Source organism: Aquarana catesbeiana, linkage group LG09 (genome assembly GCF_042186555.1).
Source record: "Aquarana catesbeiana isolate 2022-GZ linkage group LG09, ASM4218655v1, whole genome shotgun sequence".
NCBI classification, from domain to species: domain Eukaryota; kingdom Metazoa; phylum Chordata; class Amphibia; order Anura; family Ranidae; genus Aquarana; species Aquarana catesbeiana.
In genome coordinates, this window is record NC_133332.1 from 69,922,962 (window position 1) to 69,945,950 (window position 22,989).

At 41.9% G+C, this 22,989-nt stretch overlaps 1 protein-coding gene across 3 annotated transcripts in view; it reads right to left on the reverse strand.

Moving 5' to 3' along the window:
• Positions 1 to 10,740: 10,740 nt before the first annotated feature.
• LOC141107785 (calpain-1 catalytic subunit-like) overlaps positions 10,741 to 22,989 on the reverse strand; it is a 94,336-nt gene continuing 82,087 nt past the window's right edge. For 2 of the 3 annotated variants that reach the window (XM_073598758.1, XM_073598757.1), the window contains exons 18-20: positions 22,137 to 22,215; positions 18,066 to 18,182; positions 10,741 to 11,178 (exon numbers count right to left, since the gene is read on the reverse strand). In XM_073598758.1, the coding sequence (XP_073454859.1) occupies positions 11,009 to 11,178; positions 18,066 to 18,182; positions 22,137 to 22,215 (366 nt within the window). In that variant the 3' untranslated portion in view covers positions 10,741 to 11,008. Of the gene's footprint in view, positions 11,179 to 15,049; positions 15,109 to 18,065; positions 18,183 to 22,136; positions 22,216 to 22,989 lie in introns of all 3 variants that reach the window. The other variant, XM_073598759.1, reaches the window with a different exon arrangement.

Sequence of the window (22,989 nt, forward strand, 5' to 3'; positions counted from 1 at the left end):
ACCAGTCTCCCACATTATGTGGTTGCCGTACAATTCTATGCCCCTCCCTTTCTTTGTCGCTAGATATCTGGGATAGACTGTCCAGATCTCATAACTTCAAATTACCTCCCATTGACTCCTCTCTTGCAAAATCAACCCCTTGCTTTTGAATGGTGGTCCAACATGATCATAAAGGTATGTTATCCAAAAGATCGCCGATAGAAAAACACCAACTGCCGGATTCTGAACATTTAAGATATACCCAAATGCACCATTATCTACATACCTTATCATGTAAAAGTGATCTTGCAACTATATCATCTATGGAAAATATGTGTTGTCAATATGATAAAATCCGAGGTCATATATCTGTAATATACACTATTCTAACATATACCTCAGTAAAACTGAGTTATATGGCTAGATGGGAACAGGATATCCAGGAAACCCTGGAATTTGAGTAATGGCACTCGATAGCGCTAGTAGCATCAAGTTCACTTATCAACACTTCTATTGTAGAAGCAAATTATAAGGTATTACTGAGGTGGTATTTGGTACCGGATAGACTGGCCACTTTTGTTCCAGGGGTTTCCTCTAAGTGTTTTTGGGGCTGTGGTCAGAAAGGGACGGCCTACCACATATGGTGGCAATGCCCCAAGGTACGGAGGTTCTGGATCAGGGTTTACAATTTAATTTCTTCTTTAGCAAGGCAGCGGTTGTCTTGGAGGTTTACACTGTTATACAAGCTGTACACTCACAACTTTACATTGTAGCAAATTGTCATTTCTTCAGTGTGTTAAAATATTTACAAAAATATGAGGGGTGTACTCACTTTTGTGATATACTATAAACTTTCTTGGGATATGTTAAATGAAAGGCTGACAGCAATCGTACAGGATAAACTGAAGATGTTTGAAAAGGTATGGGGTCCATGGGTTGGATATCTGACTATTGATCCCTGGACTGTCGCTGGCTAGGTCTTCTCCTGGTCAACATGGATCAGAGCATGGAGTCCTTTCCCTTCCCCCTCTTTCCCCTCGTTCTCTTTTCATCTCTCGTCCTTATTGGATTCCTTTTCTCTTTTTGTTTTCCCTCTCCCCCCTTTTTATTTATTTATTTATCTCTTCATTTTGGTATTGTAGGGCCTGAACTGCATTCTTCCATGCTTTTGGGGATGGAGTGTCTCCCTGTACTTGTTGGGGGGATGCACATCCTTTGGCGTGAGGGGCGTACTCTGTGACCCGTTTAATTGAGCTGATACCATGACATAGGACATATTGAGATGTTTAGGATTTGCAGGCTGCCTTACAGCTCGCTTTGGAAAATAATAATCAAGACTGCAGGACTGCAGTTAATGAAACGTTATTACTATAGATTACAATTTTTGGACTCTAACTCATGAGAAGCAAGTTGTCCTAGGGAGCATGGCCTATCGCCATGTGGAGTATGGTTACATGTTCCTCCCAGTGTACTTATGTAATTATAAAGTTCAATTTTTCATTCTTGTACTGTATGTTCTTCAGAAAATGAAAGCTATGTATTGTTCATTGTCAATGCCAAAGTCTTTATTCTGTTCTGTGAATAACTTGAATAAAAATTACTGAAACAGAAAGGGACTTTACTTATTACAAGTCACGTGGTAAAAGTTTGGGATATTGCAGAACGTGTTTAGCTAGTCACAATAGTAGGTTGTTCTGTTTGTCTTTTATAGGAACACCACAGGACAAAGTGTCAAGAGTTATCCTTAGGGGCCGGATGCACAAAATATCTCTTGTGAAACTTGTGAAACTCTTGTGAAACTTAGTGATAGGTGCATGTTCAGGTGAGAAAGTCACCTCTGCAGAGAGGGCAATCTCACTATTAGCATTCTAGGTTGTATAATTGCATATATATGTGTACTTTTCTTTTGCAGGCTTACAAGAAGTTCTTATGCCTCAGCGGAGGTAGTCCATGATAATACATTTACGTTGTAAATATGTGATAATATTATATTTGTAGCATTGTTAGTTAGGGTGTTTGGCCATTTTACACCAGTAACAAAGAGATGACCCCTGCCCCCACCTATAACTGGCCTTCACAGCAAGGAGCACATGGAAAGGCAAACTCATGAAAGACAAAATCAGGGAAAATTCCAAGCTCAACTCACCAACCAGTCTGCTTACCAACCGGATTAACCTGTCCAATGGTATGTGTTAAAAAACAGGGGTTTAGTGAATACACAGGGCGCCATGAAGAAGCCTTGCAGCCTATGCATGCATTTGCAAATGTGTGCTAACTAAACCCCTGTTTTTAACACATACTGTTGGACAGGTTAATCTGGCTGGTAAGCAGACTGGTTGGTGAGTTGAGCTGGGAATTTTCTCTGGTTTTGTCTTTCATCTGTTTGGCCATTTTACTCCACCAATCATTGTATGTTTGGCGGGGGGTGCACTAACAAAGTGCACTTGGTGGAGTTCTCCTTTAAATGTGTATATATATATATATATACTGTATATATATATATATATATATATATATATATATATATATATATATATATATTGTACAACCGATGACTTGTACAGATTGGCCACATATGGGGTATGCCCCATGGCTTTGTTCATTTGTTAATTCCCTTTTCCCCCTCTTCCAAGTTTGTGGGATACTCCTTGTAAATTTTTGTACAAACATTTTTGAAGGGGGGGCTGCCCAATGCCACTGAGGACATGGCTTATTTTTGGCAGGGGGTGGATGTAGAGCCCTCCTAGGTAGATGCTAGAGAGTGCATAATTTTTGGATTTCCCTGCTTAACAGTGGGACCGTCAGGCAAATTTAGGTGCTCCCTGCCTAACAGGGAGCAGTGATCTATTGATAGGGGCTGCTCATGTTATCTACCTGTTTCACACTGGTCCAATAGGAAGGGGCATATTGGACAATGGGAGGAAACCTGACAAATGGACAAATGGAAGTATGGGTGTACATACAGCCCTGGATATTGGCAGAGGAAGGTGCCTCAAGGCATGCTGGGTGACTGTATTTATACCAATAAAGCACATGTGCACGGGGTCTTCAGCAGGAGAACGGGGTCCTGGAGTAAGGGGGGTCACTGCTCCTCCTCTGTACAGGCTGCCATGTGGCCTCAGGTAATGTATTGTATTGTATAGTAATGTATTCTTTCATTTCCAAGCATGCATAGTCTTGTTCTTTCGATTTTTTTCAGATGAAAACTGTACTGATTAAACAAAAATCGGACGATAACAGTTCGTGTTTGTCTATTCAGATCATTTCGGATGAACTGTCCTGATCGGCTCGCAAAAAAATGTGCACTAACAATCAGATTATCGTATGATCGCTTTGAAAGTGGTATTTTTCGCCCGATTTTCTGATCATGTGTACTAGGCTTTAGACATTCCAGGTTTTGCTTGTTAGTGTGCTTGACAGAGGACCCTTAGTGCTCCAAATACTTGCGGTAAAAGTATGCTATTAAAAGATTTCACATTGACTATATAACTTTGCTTATGCATTATCTCAATTTCAGAAGCGCCATCTAGTGTCTGCTGGGAGGTGTTGCAGTATATTAGCCAGAATATATTGGATTAACTGAGTTTATTCACAGTTTACCTATGGAGGCACAAATATATTGGTAAAGGCAGCATTTTGAGTTTCTGGGGTACATATTAGTCACATATACCATATCTCACAAAAGTGAGTACACCCCTCACATTTTTGTAAATATTTTATTATATCTTTTCATGTGACAACACTGAAGAAATTACACTTTGCTACAATACAAAGTAGTCAATGTACAGCTTGTATAACAGTGTAAATTTGCTGTTCCCTAAAAATAGCTCAACACACAGCCATTAATGTCTAAACCGCTGGCAACAAAAGTGAGTACACCCCTAAGTGAAAAATGTCCAAGTTGAGTGCACGTGCTCAGTGTCATATCCAGAGGTTAACTTTGGGAAATAGACGTATGAGTGCTGCCAGCATTGCTGCAGAGGTTGAAGGGGTCAGCCTGTCAGTGCTCAGACCATATGCCGCAAACTGCATCAAATTGGTCTGCATGGCTGTCGTCCCGGAAGGAAGCCTCTTTTAAAGATGATGCACAAGAAAGCCCGCAAACAGTTTGCTAAAGACAAGCAGACTAAGGACATAGATTACTGGAACCAGGTCCTGTTGTGGTCTGATGAGACCAAGATAAACTCATTTGGTTCAGATGGTGTCACGCGTATGTGGCGGCAAGCAGGTGAGAAATACAAAGACAAGTGTGTCTTGCCCACAGTCAAGCATGGTGGTGGGAGTGTCATGATTTGGGGCTGCATGAGTGCTGCCGGCACTGGGGAGCTACAGTTCATTGAGGGAACCATGAATGCCAACATGTACTGTGACATACTGAAGCAGAGCATGATCCCCTCCCTTCTGGGACTGGGCCGCAGGGCAGTATTCCAACATGATAACAACCCCAAACACACCTCCAAGACGACCACTGCCTTGCTAAAGTAGCTTAGGGTAAAGGTGATGGACTGGCCAAGCATGTCTCCAGACCTAAACCCTATTGAGCATCTGTGGAGCATCCTCAAACAGAAGGTGGAGGAGCGCAAGGTCTCTAACATCCTCCAGCTCCGTGATGTCGTCATGGAGGAGTGGAAGAGGACTCCAGTGGCAACCTGTGACGCTCTAGTGAACTGCATGCCCAAGTGGGTTAAGGTAGTGCTGGAAAATAGTGGTGGCCACACAAAATATTGACACTTTGGGTCCAATTTGGACATTTTCACTTAGGGGTGTACTCACTTTTGTTGCCAGTGGTTTAGACATTAATGGCTGTGTGTTGAGTTAATTTGAGGGGACAGCAAATTTACACTGTTATACAAGCTGTACACTCACTACTTTACATTGTAGCAAAGTGTAATTTCTTTGGATTTGTCACAAGAAAAGATATAATATAATATTTACAAAAATGTGAGGACTGTACTCACTTTTGTGAGATACTGTATGTTATTTATATTACTGTGTTTTGTTGTTTCTTAGTGTTAAATTGAGCATCCCAACATCTAATATAATCAAAAATCTGTTGCAATAGATCACGCAATGTCCAGTTAATCATTAATTATCACATTCTATACCTAGTCACAATGTAAATACATGCACATTCCAGGCCAGAGTCCTCTGATTATGCTACTAGTGAACCTGTCTATGGACAGCACCTTTATCTTACAAAGAACGCAAAAACAAAAAGGCTGCAGTTGCTATTTTGGGTGTGGGTTCCAGACAATGGAATTTTAATCCCTAAAGATACCACTACAGATCTCACCCATTAACAGGTTGTTTCAGTAACAGATTAACCAATTAACATATACTTCAGACCAAGGTCTGACTTCAGGGAAGAAATTCTGATTGTTTGAGATTTAATACTGAGATTTGCATGCAGTGCATTGCCTGTTTGTCCTGTTTACTGAATATATCAAAAAATTTTGATTTTTTTTTTTTATATACGGAAAGGAAATCTTTATTGAGGGACGTAAGTACGCCAGCGCTGCTGCCCTTTCATTTTGAACATGCTGGTTGCCTGACTGTAAAGCAAATCTAATGGCTTCAATAATATGTAAGTCACTAACTGGAAAAAATATGTAGGAAGGAATTATGACCTCACTCTGAGTTTGGTTACCACATGCCTGTTAGTGGTCAGTGACTCAAAGCTAGAGACACATAGGAAATGAACATTTACAAAAGAAGCTCAGCAATGACAGCCCATTTATTTCACATATTTACCTTCATTATTGGTGTTTTTCTTTAACCACTTGCCGACCGGCTCACGCCGAATATACGTCGGCAAAGTGGCACGGGTGCGCAAAACAACATACCCATACGTCGCTGTGTCATCAGCGGCTAGCGGGTGTGCGTGCGCCGCGGGAGCATGCCCGCGGACTTGATGCCCGCCGGTGCCCCACGATCGTGACACAGAGAGATGCCTATGTAAACAAGGCTTTTCCCTGTTTTGCCTAGCAACATGACAGGGATCTACTGCTCCCAGTGATCTCTGTCATGTTCTAGTGAATCCATCCCCCCTACAGTTAGAACACACCCAGAGATCACACTTAACCACTTGATCTCCCCCTAGCATTTAACCCCTTCCCTGCCAGTGACATTTACACAGTAATCAGTGCATTTTTAAAGCACTGATCGCTGTATAAATGCCAATGGTCCCAAAATAGTGTCAAAAGTGTCTGATCTGTCCGCTGCAATGTCGCAGTCATGATAAAAATCGCAGATCGACGCCATTACTAATAAAAAAAATGAACAATAAAAATGTCATAAATGTATCCCCTATTTTGTAGACGCAATAACTTTTGCGCAAACCAATCAATATACGCTTATTGCAATTTTTTATTACAAAAAATATGTAGAATACATATCGGCCTAAACTGAGAAAGAAATTAGTTTTTTAATATATTTTTTGGGGGATATTTATTATAGCAAAAAGTAAAAAATATTGCTTTTTTTCAAAATGTTCGCTCTTTTTTTTGTTTATAGCGCAAAAAATAAAAACCGCAGAGGTGATCAAATACCACCAAAAGAAAGCTCTATTTGTGGGAAGTTTTGTTAGGTTACATCATCACACGACCGCGTAATTGTCAGTTAAAGTGAAGCAGTGCCGTATCACAAAAAAAGGGCTTGATCAGGAAGGGGGTAAATCCTTCCGGGGCTGAAGTGGTTAAAAAGGAGCTCCAGTCTCCCCCCAAAAAATTAAAAGTCAGCAGCTACAAATACTGTAGCTGCTGACTATTAATAAAAGGACACTTACCTGTCCAGGAATCCAACGATGTCGGTACCTGAGCCAATTCTTTAAATGGCTTGGGGTGCAGGCGCCAGGCATCTTAGGTAAGGGAAAACGGCAGTGAAGCCTGCCAGTTTCCTGCTTTGTGCATGGTCCCGCAGTCTTCTGGGACCTGTGTGTGTCCCAGAAGGCTGCTGCGTAAGGAGGAGGGGCTGAACATTGTCAAAGATCGACGCAGCAATCTCACCCAGAAGTGGGAGTGGGTACCAAGACCAGGTACCCCCCCCCAAAAGGAAAGGGCCAAATGTGGCAGTGGAGGGTGCAAACAAGCGGAGCTTCCGCTTTTGAGTGGCGCTATGATTTGAATTAGTTTTTGGTGGAACATTTAATTAAGAGAACTTTTGTTATCCTTAAAGAAGTATTAAACCCAAAAGCAAACATTTCTTATATTGCAGCTTATCAATTCTTACATGTGATGGCTGCATTAGTTGCCTTTTTAGGCTTTCTTTCCTCTATATTGATTTGGTGACCGAGCCAGCAACTCTGTTGTTTTTCAAAAGCACATGCTCTCTGGCAGAATGTATCCATTTAGATAGCTGAGACAAACCACTTCACACTGGCAAGAGTGATTAAAGTATAAGTTCACCTTAAAAAAAATAAAAATAAATAAATGCACATCTTTTTGCAGGTAAAAAAAATGCATTTATTATTTTTTTTTACTTGGAGCCTGGAAAGCGGGTGCCATGTAGAACTCCTGCAGACTTCTCAGTGTATCTGTCTGCTCGTACATCATACTGGCAGGCAAATACCCACTGACAGGAAAAGACAGTGAACTACCAGAGCTCTCAACAGCGCTATGGTAGTTCATTGCAACTAAAAGCCGACAGGCACAAAGGATGTTGGGACTTGTAGTTTCTCATTCACAAAGAACTGTGAATGAACGACGTGGCCCGGCAAAATCTGCTAATACATTTAACACTACCCTCCCCTAAGACTGACAATTATTTATTTATTTATTTCAGGTACTTATATAGCGCCGTCAATTTACGCAGCGCTTTACATATCCATTGTGCATTCACATCAGTCCCTACCCTCAAGGAGCTTACACTCGAAAGTCCCTAACTCGCATTCATACATACACATACTAGGGGCAATTTAGGCAGGATCTAATTAACCTACCAGCATGTCTTTGGAGTGTAGGAGGAAACCGGAGTACCCGGAGGAAACCCACACAGACACAGGAATAACATGCAAACTCCAGGCAGGTAGTGTCAAGGTTGGGATACAAACCAGCAAACCCTTTTTACTGCTCGGCGAACGTGCTACCCACTACACCACTGTGCTGCCCATACAATGCAGCTGCCTGCTGTGCCTCCTGTGCTCAGTCATCTGGAGTTGTGTGTCTCACTAAGGCTAGGTTCACATCTGTGCAGCTCTGCGGGTCACGTTTTGCGTGGGCACAGCAGCCCATTCATTTGAATGGGCTGCTGTGCTTCCTGAAACGCAGGGAAAAGGTCCCTGCAGCATTTCAGAAATCACACGGGAACAGCAAGTGCAGTGTAGAGGTAAGGCTTCATCATTTTGTAGAACAGCACTCCACAGTGTTCTGCATGTGCCCCATGATCCACTGCAGCATTGATTTTGGCAGCTTATGTACTTGTGTCATAGGGTGAAACTCTAAGTAAATACATGGTACTGCACAAAGTCCCCTTTTTTAACATGCAATGGTGTAACATACATTACCGCAACACATAAGTGTTAAGCCAGCCTTACATATTAGTAAGCACAATTTATGCTGTATGTGGTGTTCAAACCTCTGGCCTTTAGGTGTCACGGTTTACAGTCATTACATCTGTAATACTGTCTATACTCTTTACAAGTTAATGCCTATTACTGTTTTATGGATGGAGAAACGTGTTATTAAAGTGGAACTTCAGTCATTTTTTCAACTTTCCATCTATTAAATCTTCTGCACTTGTTGTTTTAACTTTGGATAGTAAAACATTTTTTTTTTCTGCCAGTAAATACCTTATACAGCCCACTTCCTGTTTCTTGTCTGGTCATTAGCCTAGGCTTATGGCATCATGCACAGCTCTCTCTCTCACTCTCATGAGAGTTTGCCAGGAAGGGAGGGGTGATGAGTCATAAGAGGAACAATGAGGGCTGCAGAGCTGGAGGTGTGCCTCTGTGTGTCTGTGTAAATCCAGGAAGGGAACAAGCAGCAGCTTCAGCTGCCCACAGTTAAAATAGTTACAGCCAGACTCATTGGAGGGAGATTTCTGCAGCATATTTGGCAAGTACAGAATCACAGTATATATAAAATAATAGGCAAAGTGGTTGGAGGGAAGCTTCAGAATGGCAAAGATGTTTTTATTACAAATTATGTGAACAGACTGCAGTTCCGCTTGATGACGCGCTCACAGCACCAGGCACCGCAACATACCCGTACGTTGCGGTGTACTTCCTGGTTGGTGGTGCGCATGTGTATGCCCCCTGCTCACCTGTGCTGTGATTAGACACAACACGAGTTTGTCAGCAGATTTCAGCCAATGATTTATGGCTAAAACCTACTGATTGGCTGTGGCCAATCACAGCACAGGGTTCTGTGTTGACATACACACAGAACTCTGTGCACAGACAGTGGTCTGTCTGTTTCTTCTCCCTGAAATCAACTCTGAGTTCAGGAAGAAAAAGCACACAGGTCTGTTAGTAAAAAGCAGCACACATTACACTTGTTAGACACACAGTTAACCCCTTGGTTGCCCTTTGATTTTAACCCCTTCCCAGCTAGTACTATTAGTACAGTGTACAGTATTATCACGGATAACTGTATTAGTGTCACTACTAGCACATCACTAGCAGGGCCGTCTTTAATATTGATTGGACCCTGGGCAAAACTTTTCTTGCCCCCCCCCCCCATGAAGTTTTGCTCTCCACCTGCTCTGAGACATACAATAAATAGCAGCTAGACTCAAAGTCAGTTTACTAAATCAGATCAGGCAGCTATTGCGATTGGTTGCCAGAGGTTACAGTGTATCATTACCGCTCACTGACTGGTTGCTAGAGGTTACAGCACACATTACGCCTCACTGATTAGTTGCTAGAGGTTACAGCACATGATTTCTGCTTGTTGATTGGTTGCTAGAGATTACTGTGGATATGACCTCAGGGGGCATGATATACATATCAATGCCGCCGGCCGCCGTACATTTACTATGAATGCCGGTAATTTACATATAAACACAGGGTCTGCTGGTGAGTCATCTGTACACAACAATAGGGCAGAGCTGGGCAGCATTAGTAGCAGCACTTCACACTGAGATATTGGGACACAGCACGGGACTAAAACCTCAAGGAACGAGGGAATTTAAACCAGGATAGTTGTCAAGTAAGAGGCAGCTGCTTTGGGCCCCACAACAATGACAGGGCCCAGGGCAGCTGCCCCTTTTGCCCTGCCTTAAAAACGGCCTGATCACTAGTGTCAGTTAGTCAGTTGGCATCCCCCCCCGCCAGTGTCAGTTAGTGCTAGATTGCCCGCCACCCTATTACAGTCACACTATAATTCGCTGATCACTGCCATTACTAGTATAGTGTCTGTATGGATCAGTATCTTGATCATGATCAGAACTATACTAGTGTTCCCAAAAATGCAGTTTGGTTTTTACCAAAGACATATAGCAGAATACATTTTGGCTAAAACTTATAAAGAAATTTGCTTTATTGTTTGTTAGTTTTTCAAACATTTTGGTATTTTTTTGTTTATATAATTAAAAATCCAGTGGTGATCAAATGCCACCAAAAGAAAGCTCTATATATGTGAAAAAATGATATAAATGTAATTTGTGTACAGTGTTGTATGACCGCACAATTACCAGTTACAGTAGCACAGTGCTAAATATCAAAAAATGCCCTGGTCAAGAAGGGGGTAAAACCTTCTGGAGGTCAAGTGGTTAAAGTACACCATAACTACTCTACAGACTATAGGACACAAAAAGAAAGCCATATTTATTCATGTTTGTTACATTGAAATCATATTTATTACATTGAAAAGAGTTGGCTTATTTGACATAGCTGAATATTTAGTTATAACAATTTAGAGTCCATGAATAACAAAACTTTAACAGCACATGGTACAAATAACAACATGGTTGTGAAATAGGAGCTTTTGAGGTAGGAAGTTTTTCTCCATCTTGCCAGAATTCCCTTCAAATTGTCCAAGGATACCAAATTTCCTTATAAAATGGGGCAATATAAACCCCATTTTCATACGTGTTATTTTATTGGCAGATATTGAACTGCTATTCCAGAGATTTTCTGATCCATCTTTTCATATTCTACACAGTAAACATATTTATATATCACCAATGGCTTCTTCATGCTGCATAGTCCATGTGGTCCTTCTCTATGAGATCGTATCAGCTGTATGCACCCAGTAGTAGCCACTGCAGATGAAATATATGAAATATACAGCATTATCTTTTGGTTTTTATAAAACTTGATAGCTTAAAGCGGGGGTCCACCTATCTATCGTTTTTTTTTTTTTTTTGAGTTCATTCACAAACTTTTCTTCTCAGCATTACATACTCACATATTGTGTGTAATATGTCCGCCTGTGTCAGATTTCGTCGGAAAGAATAACTTATGTTATTCACTGCAGGCGGTTTCCATCTTCATTGTGGGCATTTGAAGCCCACAAGCATTTATTTCCTGGATGTGGTGAATGCTGTGCTCCCAGCATTCACCACTCGTTCCCGCACATGCTCAGTGGCATCCTGGGAAGCCTGAGACTAGCTCCCAGGAGTCTGGGAGAGGCTAGAAACACGCCTACTCCCACGGGAGGAGAACCAGGAAGTGCAAAGAAGAATAGAAAAATAAAAGGTAATTACGGCGATTTAAATTTTTTTAAACGGCATGTCAGCATCTAGGCAAGGAAGAGAATACATACAGATATTGTTCAAAATTTGGGTGGAACCCCGCTTTAAGATGTTTGTAAAAGTATTTCCATTTTTGAATAAAGCAAGGAAGGGTTAGACCCTTTCAGAAATGTAATCGCTGCCTGGTTCCTCCTGAGGGCCCTTTTTGTCCTGGGGACCACTGTCACTGAGAGATGATGAGAAATTCAAAATGATGGAACATCGAAAATGGGGATACCGATTCCTATGAGAACTATTTAGGATGTGAATTTCAAACATTTTGGAGAAACTTCCTGTTACGTCTCCAGGACAGGAAGAGAAAATCTCCTTAGCGGGACACAGACAACAACAAAAAAAGTATAGGAATTTTAACTTTTCAATAGTCAATCTTAAAAAAACACCCTTTCTGTAAAAGAACCATGGTGACCCCATGCGTCTGCCAGGAAACATTAAAAAGTTTGAATTTTTGTTCCTGCGTATGTTTACTTCCCAGTGTATCCTAATTGAATAGAACTGAGACAGTTAAAGGTCGATTAACCTCTTAGTTTAACCTGTTCCTGCTGGTGAATATGTCAGCGCATTGAATGGGTTTTAATGCCAGGCTGGCACATACACTATATTACCAAAAGTACTGGGACACCTGCCTTTACACGCCCATGAACTTTAATGGCATCCCAGTCTTAGTCCGTAGGGTTCAATATTAAGTTGTCCCACCCTTTGCAGCTATAACAGCTGCAACTCTTCTGGGAAGGCTGTCCACAAGGTTTAGGAGTGTGTCTATGGGAATGTTTGACCATTCTTCCAGAAGCGCATTTGTCAGGTCAGGCACTGATGTTGGATAAGAAGGTCTTGCACGCAGTCTCCGCTCTAATTTATCCCAAAGGTGTTTTATCAGAGTTGAGGTCAGGACACTGCACAGGCCAGTCAAGTTCCTCCACCCCAAACTCACTCATCCATGTCTTTATGGACCTTGCTTTGTCCACTGGTGCGCAGTCATGTTGGAGCAGGAAGGGGCCATCCCCAAACTGTTCCCACAAAGTTGGGAGCATGAAATTGTCCAAAAAGTCTTGGTATGCTGATACCTTAAAGCGGGGTTCCACCCAAATTTTGAACATTATCTCTATGCATTCTCTTCCTTGCCTAGATGCTGACATGCTGTGTAAAAAAATTTAAATCGCCGTAATTACCTTTTTTTTCTAATCTTCTTAGCACTTCCTGGTTTTCCTCCCATGGGAGTAGGCGTGTTTCTAGCCTCTCCCAGACCTCCCACAGTCCCCTGGGAGCTAGTCTCAGGCTTCCCAGCATGCATTGTGCAACAGCGTCATCACAACATCTCGGTGAATGCTGGGAGCACAGCATTCACAGCATCCAGGAAATACATGCTTGTGGGCTTCAAATGCCCACAATGAAGATGGAAACCGCCTTCAGTGAATTTTATAAGTTATTCTTTACAACAAAATCGGACACAGGCGGACTTATTACACAGAACATGTGAGTAGATAATCATGAGAAGAAAAGTTTGTGATTGAACTCCAAAAAAAAAAAAACGATAGATAGGTGGACCCCCGCTTTAAGAGTTCCCTTCACTGGAACTAAGGGGCCAAGCCCAACACCTGAAAAACAACCCCACACCATAATCCCCCCTCCACCAAATGATTTGGACCAGTGCACAAAGCAAGGTCCATAAAGTTATGGGTGAGCGAGTTTGGGTGGAGGAACTTGATTGGCCTGACCTCAACCCAACAGAACACCTTTGGGATGAATTAGAGCGGAGGCTACGAGCCAGGCCTTCTAATCCAACATCAGTGCCTGACCCCACAAATGCGCTTCTGAAAGAATGGTCAAACATCCTCAAAGACACACCCTCAAACCTTGTGGACAGCCTTCCCAGAAGAGTTTAAGCTGTTTTAGCCGCAAAGGGTGGGCCAACTCAATATTGAACCCTACGAATTAAGACTGGGATGCCATTAAAGTTCATGTGCGTGTAAAGGCAGGCGCCCCAATACTTTTGGCAATATGGTGTATATGCTGGCTGTGCTGTTCTATGCTAGGAATGCTCTCACTGCATGCTTCCAGCACACTGACTGAGTCATGGAAAGGGCTGGGTCAATGGTGGGATGGGCTATTGATCATGTGATTGCTGTGACAGCCAATTGCAGTTGTCACATGATCAGGAACTCCACCGCCCAGCTTTAGGATTCACTTAAAGGGCTGGCAGGAGGTAACGGGAAGGGGTTAAAGTAGTAGTAAACTTTGCTTTTTTACTTGTGCCTACAGGTCAGTTTATAAGACTTGCCTGTATGTACAGTGAATATCTCCTAAACTTGCACCGTTTAATAGATTGTCACAGTTGCAGCAACAGGTGAGTTCACTGGCGCAAGCACAGTGCGCTCAACATTAAAATGGTTGTAAAGCCACTTGAAAAATTCTCTCCAATCTCCTCTGTTAGATAATGCAACATTCCCCAGTGTGTGTTTTTATTTTTTTAAAGTTGCTGTGTACCTTATTTCATAGTGCCAATCATGTGACCGCCCAGCTCTCTTCTCACCCAGGCTGACAGCTACAGTGGGAGGGCCCAAAAACTCCCACTTTCCAATCAGCAGGGAGCATGAGATTTGCTTATTGAAGAGCTCTAAGAGGGGGTATGTCAGACGTATGCAGAGAGTCTGCTGCTTCCACACAGAGAAGGCTGTGGCTGCTTTATAAGGAAAATCAACTAAAATCTTGCAGACATTTTATTTTGTATCACCTGTATTTCTCACGTTGTGGGCATTTGTCCCTGGGTACATACTGCCCTAAACATTAGTAGGTCTCAGTGCACTGTCCAGCTCTGCCCAGCCGCAGCAGCTGTCAGCATCTCATAGAGTTTGACAGACTGCTGGCAGTGGGGCTGGACAGTGCATCTGTAGTCTTCGCCGGCATATAAATGTCAGAGACTCATGCAGTGGGCCTTACAAAGTCGTATCACCTGCACAAGAAATACAATAATGTACATGGCCCACAGAGTTCTGCCCATATGAGTGCACAGTGTTATTTTTACACATTCCAACCTGTTTAGGCGAGAATGTCAAACATTTTAAACATGCTTCCTTTATGCATGAATCTAAGACATAATACGGGAATTTTGAATATTTTCCAGGCTTATGTTGTCATATTTTACATATGAATAATTCAGGTCAATTTGCGTTAACTAAATGAAATACCTGTTTTTATTGCAAACAGTACAATTGGCATCCCATCTGAATGAATGTTGTTAGATATTTACGTGTTGCATGGAGCAGGGAGGGAGAGTTATATATATATATTAGGACTGTTTGTACAGAATGATTAGAAAGAACATGTGCAAAGTAAAGCGAAAGCTGCACAGTATGGCTAGTGGTATGTATTACTGCACACCTACCTGACGATAGCTAAGAGTCACTGTGCCAGACCCTGTAAGATCTGCAGCCTGGAACTTCTCTGTAGAATATACAAAAAGTGGTGAATATCGGCACAGCTTTCATGAAATATATGCCCTATCAACTGTGTGTTCAAAGGGTCTGTCCACCCAAAACTGATATTTTATTTTTTTTTGGCAGATACCGGAGAGATAAATGATCTGACAGTTTCTCATAGACATGGTAGGTGAAGTATCTGCAATTGAGTTTCTCAGTCTGCACACTTGCTGTGTCCATTATGATTGAGTTGTGTTCTTCATATTGGATTTTGTTATTTTTTTTGTATTATGAGAACACATCAGGAGTAGTTGGAACACACAAAGATGGGTGGTTAAAGTGTATGTAAAGCCAATTTATTTTAATAAAATGAGATTAAATCAGGTCAGTTTTTTATTTATTTATTTATTTTTTATATATTTGTCCCATTTCTGTCCTGAAAATGAACAGGATATGATAACAAAACTCTACAAGCTAAGGGGAATTACCCTCTTAGATGGTTAAAACTGTTGACCCCACTGGACAATTTCATAATATTCGACCTTGGTCACAAGGACAAAATGAGAGTGTAAATCTAACCATTGTGGAGGTGTGTGAGTAGAGAAAGGTGTGAAGCTGTACGGCGGTGTACCCATGCCAACTACTCTGAGTTTTCTTCCCCCAGGGTTTCTTTAGGCTATGACAGGCGATGAACTAGGTCACTAACTCCTGCTGCATGTGGGACAACACTTGGCCCGAAGGCGTGCCCACCGATGCCCAGGACCAGGACGACTGGTTGCAGTTCTTCCTCACGATTACTCATGGCAACTACTTCTTCCTCCTTGTCTTGCTGAATGAACCTTTGTTGTAGTGATGTTACACATGCTCCATATTGCTGTTTTGGGCCCAGGTTCTTTAGGAATATGCCTAGACCCCACATGCACCCCTTGAATAACTTCTAGCCAGGTTCTGAGCAGTTTATTCAACTTTTACTGTAAACTTGGCATGACATGTATAGCATGCAATAATGTCTTTCTCCCAACTAAACTGAACTGTGGCTGCCCCAGGTTACCTGCACCAGTGTAGCTACTTTGGGAAAAGTCCATACTTGGAAATGCTCGAATAGAGAAATCCATGCTCATGGGGTGTTCCGGCCAATCTGTGTTTCAGAGTAGACAACAGGTCTCAGCAAGTTCCCCCCACCTTCCCAGGATCTGGACCTTTTCACATCGGGAAAGGAGGCAAAACATTAACCCTTTCCCTCTCACCTGTGCAACCGAGTGCTAACCGAGTGCTAATTAAACATACAGACAGACCTGTTCTACTGAGGAAGGCCTGTGATTGGCCGATACACGTCTAGAAGGGAGGAGCTGATTGTCACGTTCAGCCAGGCACTGTGTATGTGGACACGGCGGTGCTACTCTGGGGGTTTTTATGTGATTTTAAAAGTTTTTATCTTGTAAGTGCAACTTGTCTGTTTGGGGGCTTTTGAATAAATTTGTATACGGAGAACACTATGGTCTCTATACTTATTATTTACATGTCCTGAACTCATGGAAAGCTGGAAGATGATCCGTTTCTTCGGATATTAATGAACTGAGTTACCATTAAGAAAAGAGCCATCTGGATTACCCACCATTGATTGGGAAGAGGAAGTGAGAGCAAAGAGCTTGTGGGGAGATCCGCATATGAGTTTTGACTCATCTGGGAGGTGCACTCCTTTTGAGGACGAACAATCACTGTGGTGGAATTGTGTGGATACACTATCGCAAGAAGAGTTTTTCATGTTTTATTTCTTCATTTTTTAATTTTGTGGACTATTCATATATATGTAGGATGTATTTATTTTAGAGATTTGCACTTTATATTTATAATTTTACACATAGCGCTACATTTATTTATTTACTATACAGACTGACCTGCCTACAGACAGAGTCACTAAGACAACAATAATATAAAACTGACAACTGACAGGGGTATTATAATCCTTCCCTTCACTATCCAAAATGTAAAAAAAAAAAACATTTGGCTATACTCTTTAAATCCAGGACAGGAATAGAGTTTGACATTGTAGCGGGGAGATCTTGTTGTTGAAATATCCTAGACATAAGTAGTCGGGGGTCGATGCAGACCACAAGGCTCAAACCATAACTAAAATATTAGCTTTAGGTGGACAACCCATTTAACTGTTAGGCCTCATTCACACAGAATTTTACCTACAGCTGCAGCAGGAATCTACTGTGTTCCTGCATCTGGATTCAGAGGTGAATGTGGATAATTGTGGCCACGCAGTCTGTACAAAGCAATGACAGGCTGACAGCAGCTGCATAAGTGTTAAGATGTAATTGCACATGGGGCGATTACCTGCGATTAGGGACAGATGATCACTCCTCAGTGCAAGCTGTTTAGGCTCCGTTCATATCTTGGCGTTCCAAATTGTGGACGGAATCGCCGTGATTCTGCCCACGATTCGAAATAGCAGAAAATCGCAGAATGTCCATGCGATCCCCCTCCTTTCCAATGGCACCCCGATTATGATGCAGTTTTGCCTCAAATCGTCGGGCGACAATCGCAGTAAAATCGCGCAAACAGAATTGCGAGGCGCCTGTCGCCCAAAAGAAGTGCAAGAACTTCTTTTGGGCAACAGGCTTCCCGCGATTCTGTTTACGAGATTTTACCGCGATTGTCGCCCAACGAATCGCGCCAAAAGAGCACCGCGATCGGAGTACCATTGGATGTGACGGGGATCGCACAGGGATTCTGTCCACAATTCGGAACGCCAAGATATGAACTGAGACTCATGTCCAACAGCAATTATCTGTCTCTAAGCGCAGGTAATTGCTCCAAGTGCAATTACATCTGAACACCCGCAGACAGCTGCGGCCGCTGTCAGCTTGTCATTGCTTTGTACAGGATTTTTGCTGCAGCTGTGTTATATCCCATGTCAAATGAGGTTATGCTAAAGTTCTATTTTAGTCTACTAACCAAGCTATTGAGACTCACCGGTGAGACTTTGAAATTTTAGGAGACAGCAGATGAAATGATGATAGCTGAGAAAGCCAGTGGGGTCCCCATATCTTAATTGGACAAGTCTTACTAAGAAATCATCTACTGGGAGGCCTGTATGATAAAAAAAAAAACAACTAAATGCACTGTATACCATAACTTTATCCTTATATTTCTTCCAGTAAATAAAGTTTTTCTTTTCCATAAATAATCTTTAAACACTGAGGCATACTTACATATAGCGGTAAAAAAAAAAAGAAGATTTCTACCTAGTTTTTGAAAGAAATGAAAACAGGGAGGCGCTGAATCGATCATGGTAGGCATATATTACAAGTTAAATATGATTTATTATAGAGGGCTATTTTTGACTGCTTGATGTGTATTATATAAGTCTGCACTCTTCCATAATAAGCACATTCTCTGACTCATGCTGCATGCTAATTTAGCTTCTCAGTCAAATTACCGAGTCTGGCACTGATGAGTAGGTTGGTAGAATGAAAACATTTTTAAAAAAGCAGATGGAGTATTTTTATTATACATTTTTTAAAACAGATGGATGATTTTAAAGGATAGGTTTGTAAACTGTCTCTAATTACCAGGGAAATCCCTTAAAGTGGTAGTAAACCGCAAAAAGAAAAGAAAAAAAAAATGGGCCCCTGGGTGGTTTTAGTCGTAATCTGCTAGTATGCACAGCATACTAGCACATTATCACAGACTTAACTAAAAACAAAGCCCCCCAGCGCTGCACTGTCACGGGTCGGGGCACTTCCCTCTTCACCTATATTAATGGCTGCAGGAGTCACCGCCGCGGCACAGAGATCTGAAGGAACGACAGTAATGCCACCGGCTGTTGCTAAAGTAAAGATCTCCTAAATGATGCACGTTTAGAAGATATTTACCGTATCTATAGGTAAGCCTATAATAAGACCTGGTCTTCCTTCCGGGTTCATGGGCTTCAGCCGTATGAATGGCCGTGCCGCAACGATGTCACTCCCACGCATGTGCGCAGGAGTCATGGCCGCGGCACAGAGCTCTGAAGGAACGGCACGGAAATGTTGTTCCTTCAGTGCGCATGCACCTGTGACATCACCGGCTGCTGTTAAAATAAATATCTCCATCCGTGCTCCATCCATGGCTCATCCATCCCCATTCATGGCTCATCCGTGCTCCATCCATGGCTCATCCATCCCCATTCATGGCTCATCCATCCCCCTGCATGGCTCATCCATCCCCCTTCATGGCTCATTCATGCTCACCCATCCCCATCCATGGCTCATTCATGCTCATCCATGCCACATCAGTGTTTATCCGTGCCACATCTATGCCACATCAGTGATCATCCGTGCCACATCAGTGATCATCTGTGCCACATCAGTGATCATCTGTGCCACATCCATGCCACATCAGTGCTCATCCATGCCACATCCATGCCACATCAGTGCTCATCCGTACCACACCAGTTCTCATCCATGCCATATCAGTTCTCATCCATGCCACATCCATGTCACATCAGTTCTCATCTGTGCCACATCCATGCCACTACAGTGCCCCACAAAAGTGTAATGGGTAGTCAAATTTAATTTGAAATGTATGCCCTTAGAACACCAGTCGGTGCTCCCTGCATGTCGGGCCTCTGTATGTGGCCAGGATTTTAAAAAAGTCTCACACATGTGGAATCGCCATACTCAGGAGGAGTAGCAGAATATATTTTGGGGTGTGTAAAAACAAAAAAAGCGTTTTTTCCATTTTCTTTCCACATTTTCCAAAAACTTGTGGGAAAAAAATGACATGTTCAAAAGACTCATAATACCTCATAGAATATATGCTGGGGTGTTTACTTTCCAAAATTGGTTCATTTTTTGGGCGTTTTCATTGTCCTGGTGCTCCAGGACCTTCAAAAGTGTAATGCCCCGTACACACGTTCGGACTCTCCGACGGAAAATGTGCGATCAGAGCTTGTTGTCGGAAATTCCGACCGTGTGTAGGCTCCATCAGACATTTTCCATCTGAATTTCCGTCACACAAAATTTGAGATCTGGTTCTCAAATTTCCGACAACAAAATCTGTTGTCGTAAATTCCGATCGTGTGTACACAATTCCGACGCACAAAGTGCCACGCATACTCGGAATCAAGCAGAAGAGCAGTACTGGCTATTGAACTTCATTTTTCTCGGCTTGTCGTATGTGTTGTACGTCACCGCGTTGTTGACGTTCAGAATTTCCGACCAACTTTGTGTGACCGTGTGTATGCAAGACAAGTTTGAGCCAACATCCGTCGTAAAAAAAACATGGATTTTGTTGTCGGAATGTCCGATCGTGTGTAGGGGCATAAGCAGTAGTCTAGAAATTAGATGTGTAATTTATGCTCCTAGAATACCTGATGGTGCTCCCTGCATGTTGGGCCTCTGTATGTGGCCAGGCTGTGTAAAAGTCTCACACATTTGGTATCGCCATACTCAGGAGGAGTAGCAGAATGTGTTTTGGGGTATAATTTGTGGTATGCATATGCTGTGTGAGGGAAATAAGCCGTTAATATGACAATTTTGTGAAAAAAAAAAATTCATTTTGCAAAGAATTGTGGGAAAAAATTACATCTTCAAACAACTTACCATGCCTCTTACTAAATACCTTGGACTGTCTACTTTCTAAAAATGGGTAATTTGGGGGGTATTTGTACTTTCCTGGCTTGTTAGGGTCTCAAGAAATGAAAATAATTTTCAATGATTGGCACCTTAGCTTGTAGACTCTATAACTTTCACAAAGACCAAATCATTTACACTGACTTAAGTTACTTTTACCAAAGATATGTAGCAGTATAAATTTTGACCATCATTTATGAAGAAAAAATACTAATTTGCTAAATTTTACAACAGAAACCAAGAAAATTGTTTTTTTTTTTTTTTACAAAATTTTCAGTCTTTTTCATTTATAGCGCAAAAGAAATAAAAAACCCAGAGGTGATCAAATACCACCAAACGAAAGCTCTATTTGTGTGGGAAAAATAAGGACAAAAATTTCTTATGGGTACAATGATGCATGACTGAGTAATTGTCATTCAAAATGTGAGAGCACTGAAAGCTGAAAAATGGTCTGGTTAGGAAGGGGGTTTAAGTGCCCAGTGGGCAAGTGGTTAAGATGGCCTTGAACCACCAAATCGCACCTCAAGGTCATGGTTATCTCACATAGAGGTTCCCCAACATGTAATCAGAGCCCAATCTTTTATGGAGAGCAAATAAAAGTACAGGAACGTAGGATTCAAGTTATAATAAAAGCAAATGATTTATTGGTAACCTCTACGTGAAGGGCATAGGGGGCGGTAACGTTTTGAAGGACAACTCCTCATTCTTTCCTCTTCAAGAAGAGAATGGTATGAATGGTACTCATTGGAAATCATGGGGTGCGACTTTGCAGTGCCAAGTCGCAGGACAAGTCGCACAAGAGTGAAAGGGGCCTAAGAGTTTTTTAAAACTATAAACACTTCCAGCTGGCACCACTAATTGAGGAAAGGAGTTCCACACCCTTACCGCTCTAGCAGTAAAGAACCCCCTATGCAGTTTAAGGTTGAACTGCTTCTTTTCCAATTTCATTGAGTGGCACTGTGTCTACTTAAGCTCTCTGAAACTGAAAAATGTCCTCCCTATGCTAGATTTACCACTGGGGTATTTTTATATCTCTATCATATCTCCTCTGAAACCTCTCTTTTTGTCAGCCATAGCATAGAGTGCGACAGCAATCATGATTTCCTCTCACATACCAGCAATGAATCAGTATTGGTTCTCGGGATTGCTGTTATAGTTTTAGAACATTTTATGCTGTAGGAGAGGGATGGATGGTTTCTGGCCTGCAGAAAATGACCAATGGATTACTGGGGTGTATGTAATCTCTTTAAACAACACCTTCAGTTTATTTTGGTTCATAACCTATACATAACATATATGATTTATAGATATGCTTTTTGGATATGTAGATATCCAAAAAGCATATCTATAAATTTATAAACATATTTATAACTATTGTCATTGAATATTAGCCTCGGGATAAAATATTCACCAATTACACTTGTCTTACCTGCTGCCTTTAGAGCAGGGACCAGTTGATGGATGGAAATTCTGTCACCGTTGTCTTTATGTGCATTGCAGAATATTTGCTGTAGATAAGATGAATACTATTTTAGTATATCCTGTATCCTGTAGTGCACACAGGGCCAGGTTTCTATGTAGCCAACACAGACATGGCCTAAGACGAAATGCATAGTTTCCAGCCGTCCCCCATTTAAAGGGACTGTCCCTGTTTTGGAACCAAATCCCTCTGTCCCTCTTTCCTTCTCAGTTCTCCCTCTTTTTGGTCTGATGTATAAACATCTTCAAAAAGGTTCTATTTAACTATCAAATGTGTTACACTGCACTAAGCCTTTCAATCAGTTTCCAAATGATCACTTTTTTTTAGGTCCATAGCAGGGTTGTGTCCTTTGTACACATACCTTGTGCTATAATGTGTCCCTCCTATCTAAGAAAGTTGGGAGGTATGTGGTAGGGTTGTTAGCGGCAGATACAGATGGCCCACACATGTTTCAGTTGGTAATATACTTTAATTATGAGTGAATGAGTTTTTTTTAATCCAAAGGTGCCCAATGATATTGTATGGCAGTCTGTTGTTCTTGCATGACCTGACTTTCCACTGGCACCACTCTCTGATAGCTACTGTTGAATAGAAAGGGTAGGGTAGGGGCAGAAGATACCAGAGCTGCTTATATTAGGAAAGGACAGGATGCGCTCAGGTAGGAAGCAGCTTGCTTGACAAAATGTTTTTTAAAGATTTTACTGAAACAATTTTTTGTAGTCCACCCAAAAGGGGAAGCTCTGCTTGTCTGCCTCCTCCTCCCTCCACTGCCACATTGGCACCTGGTTTTGACTGGTACCCG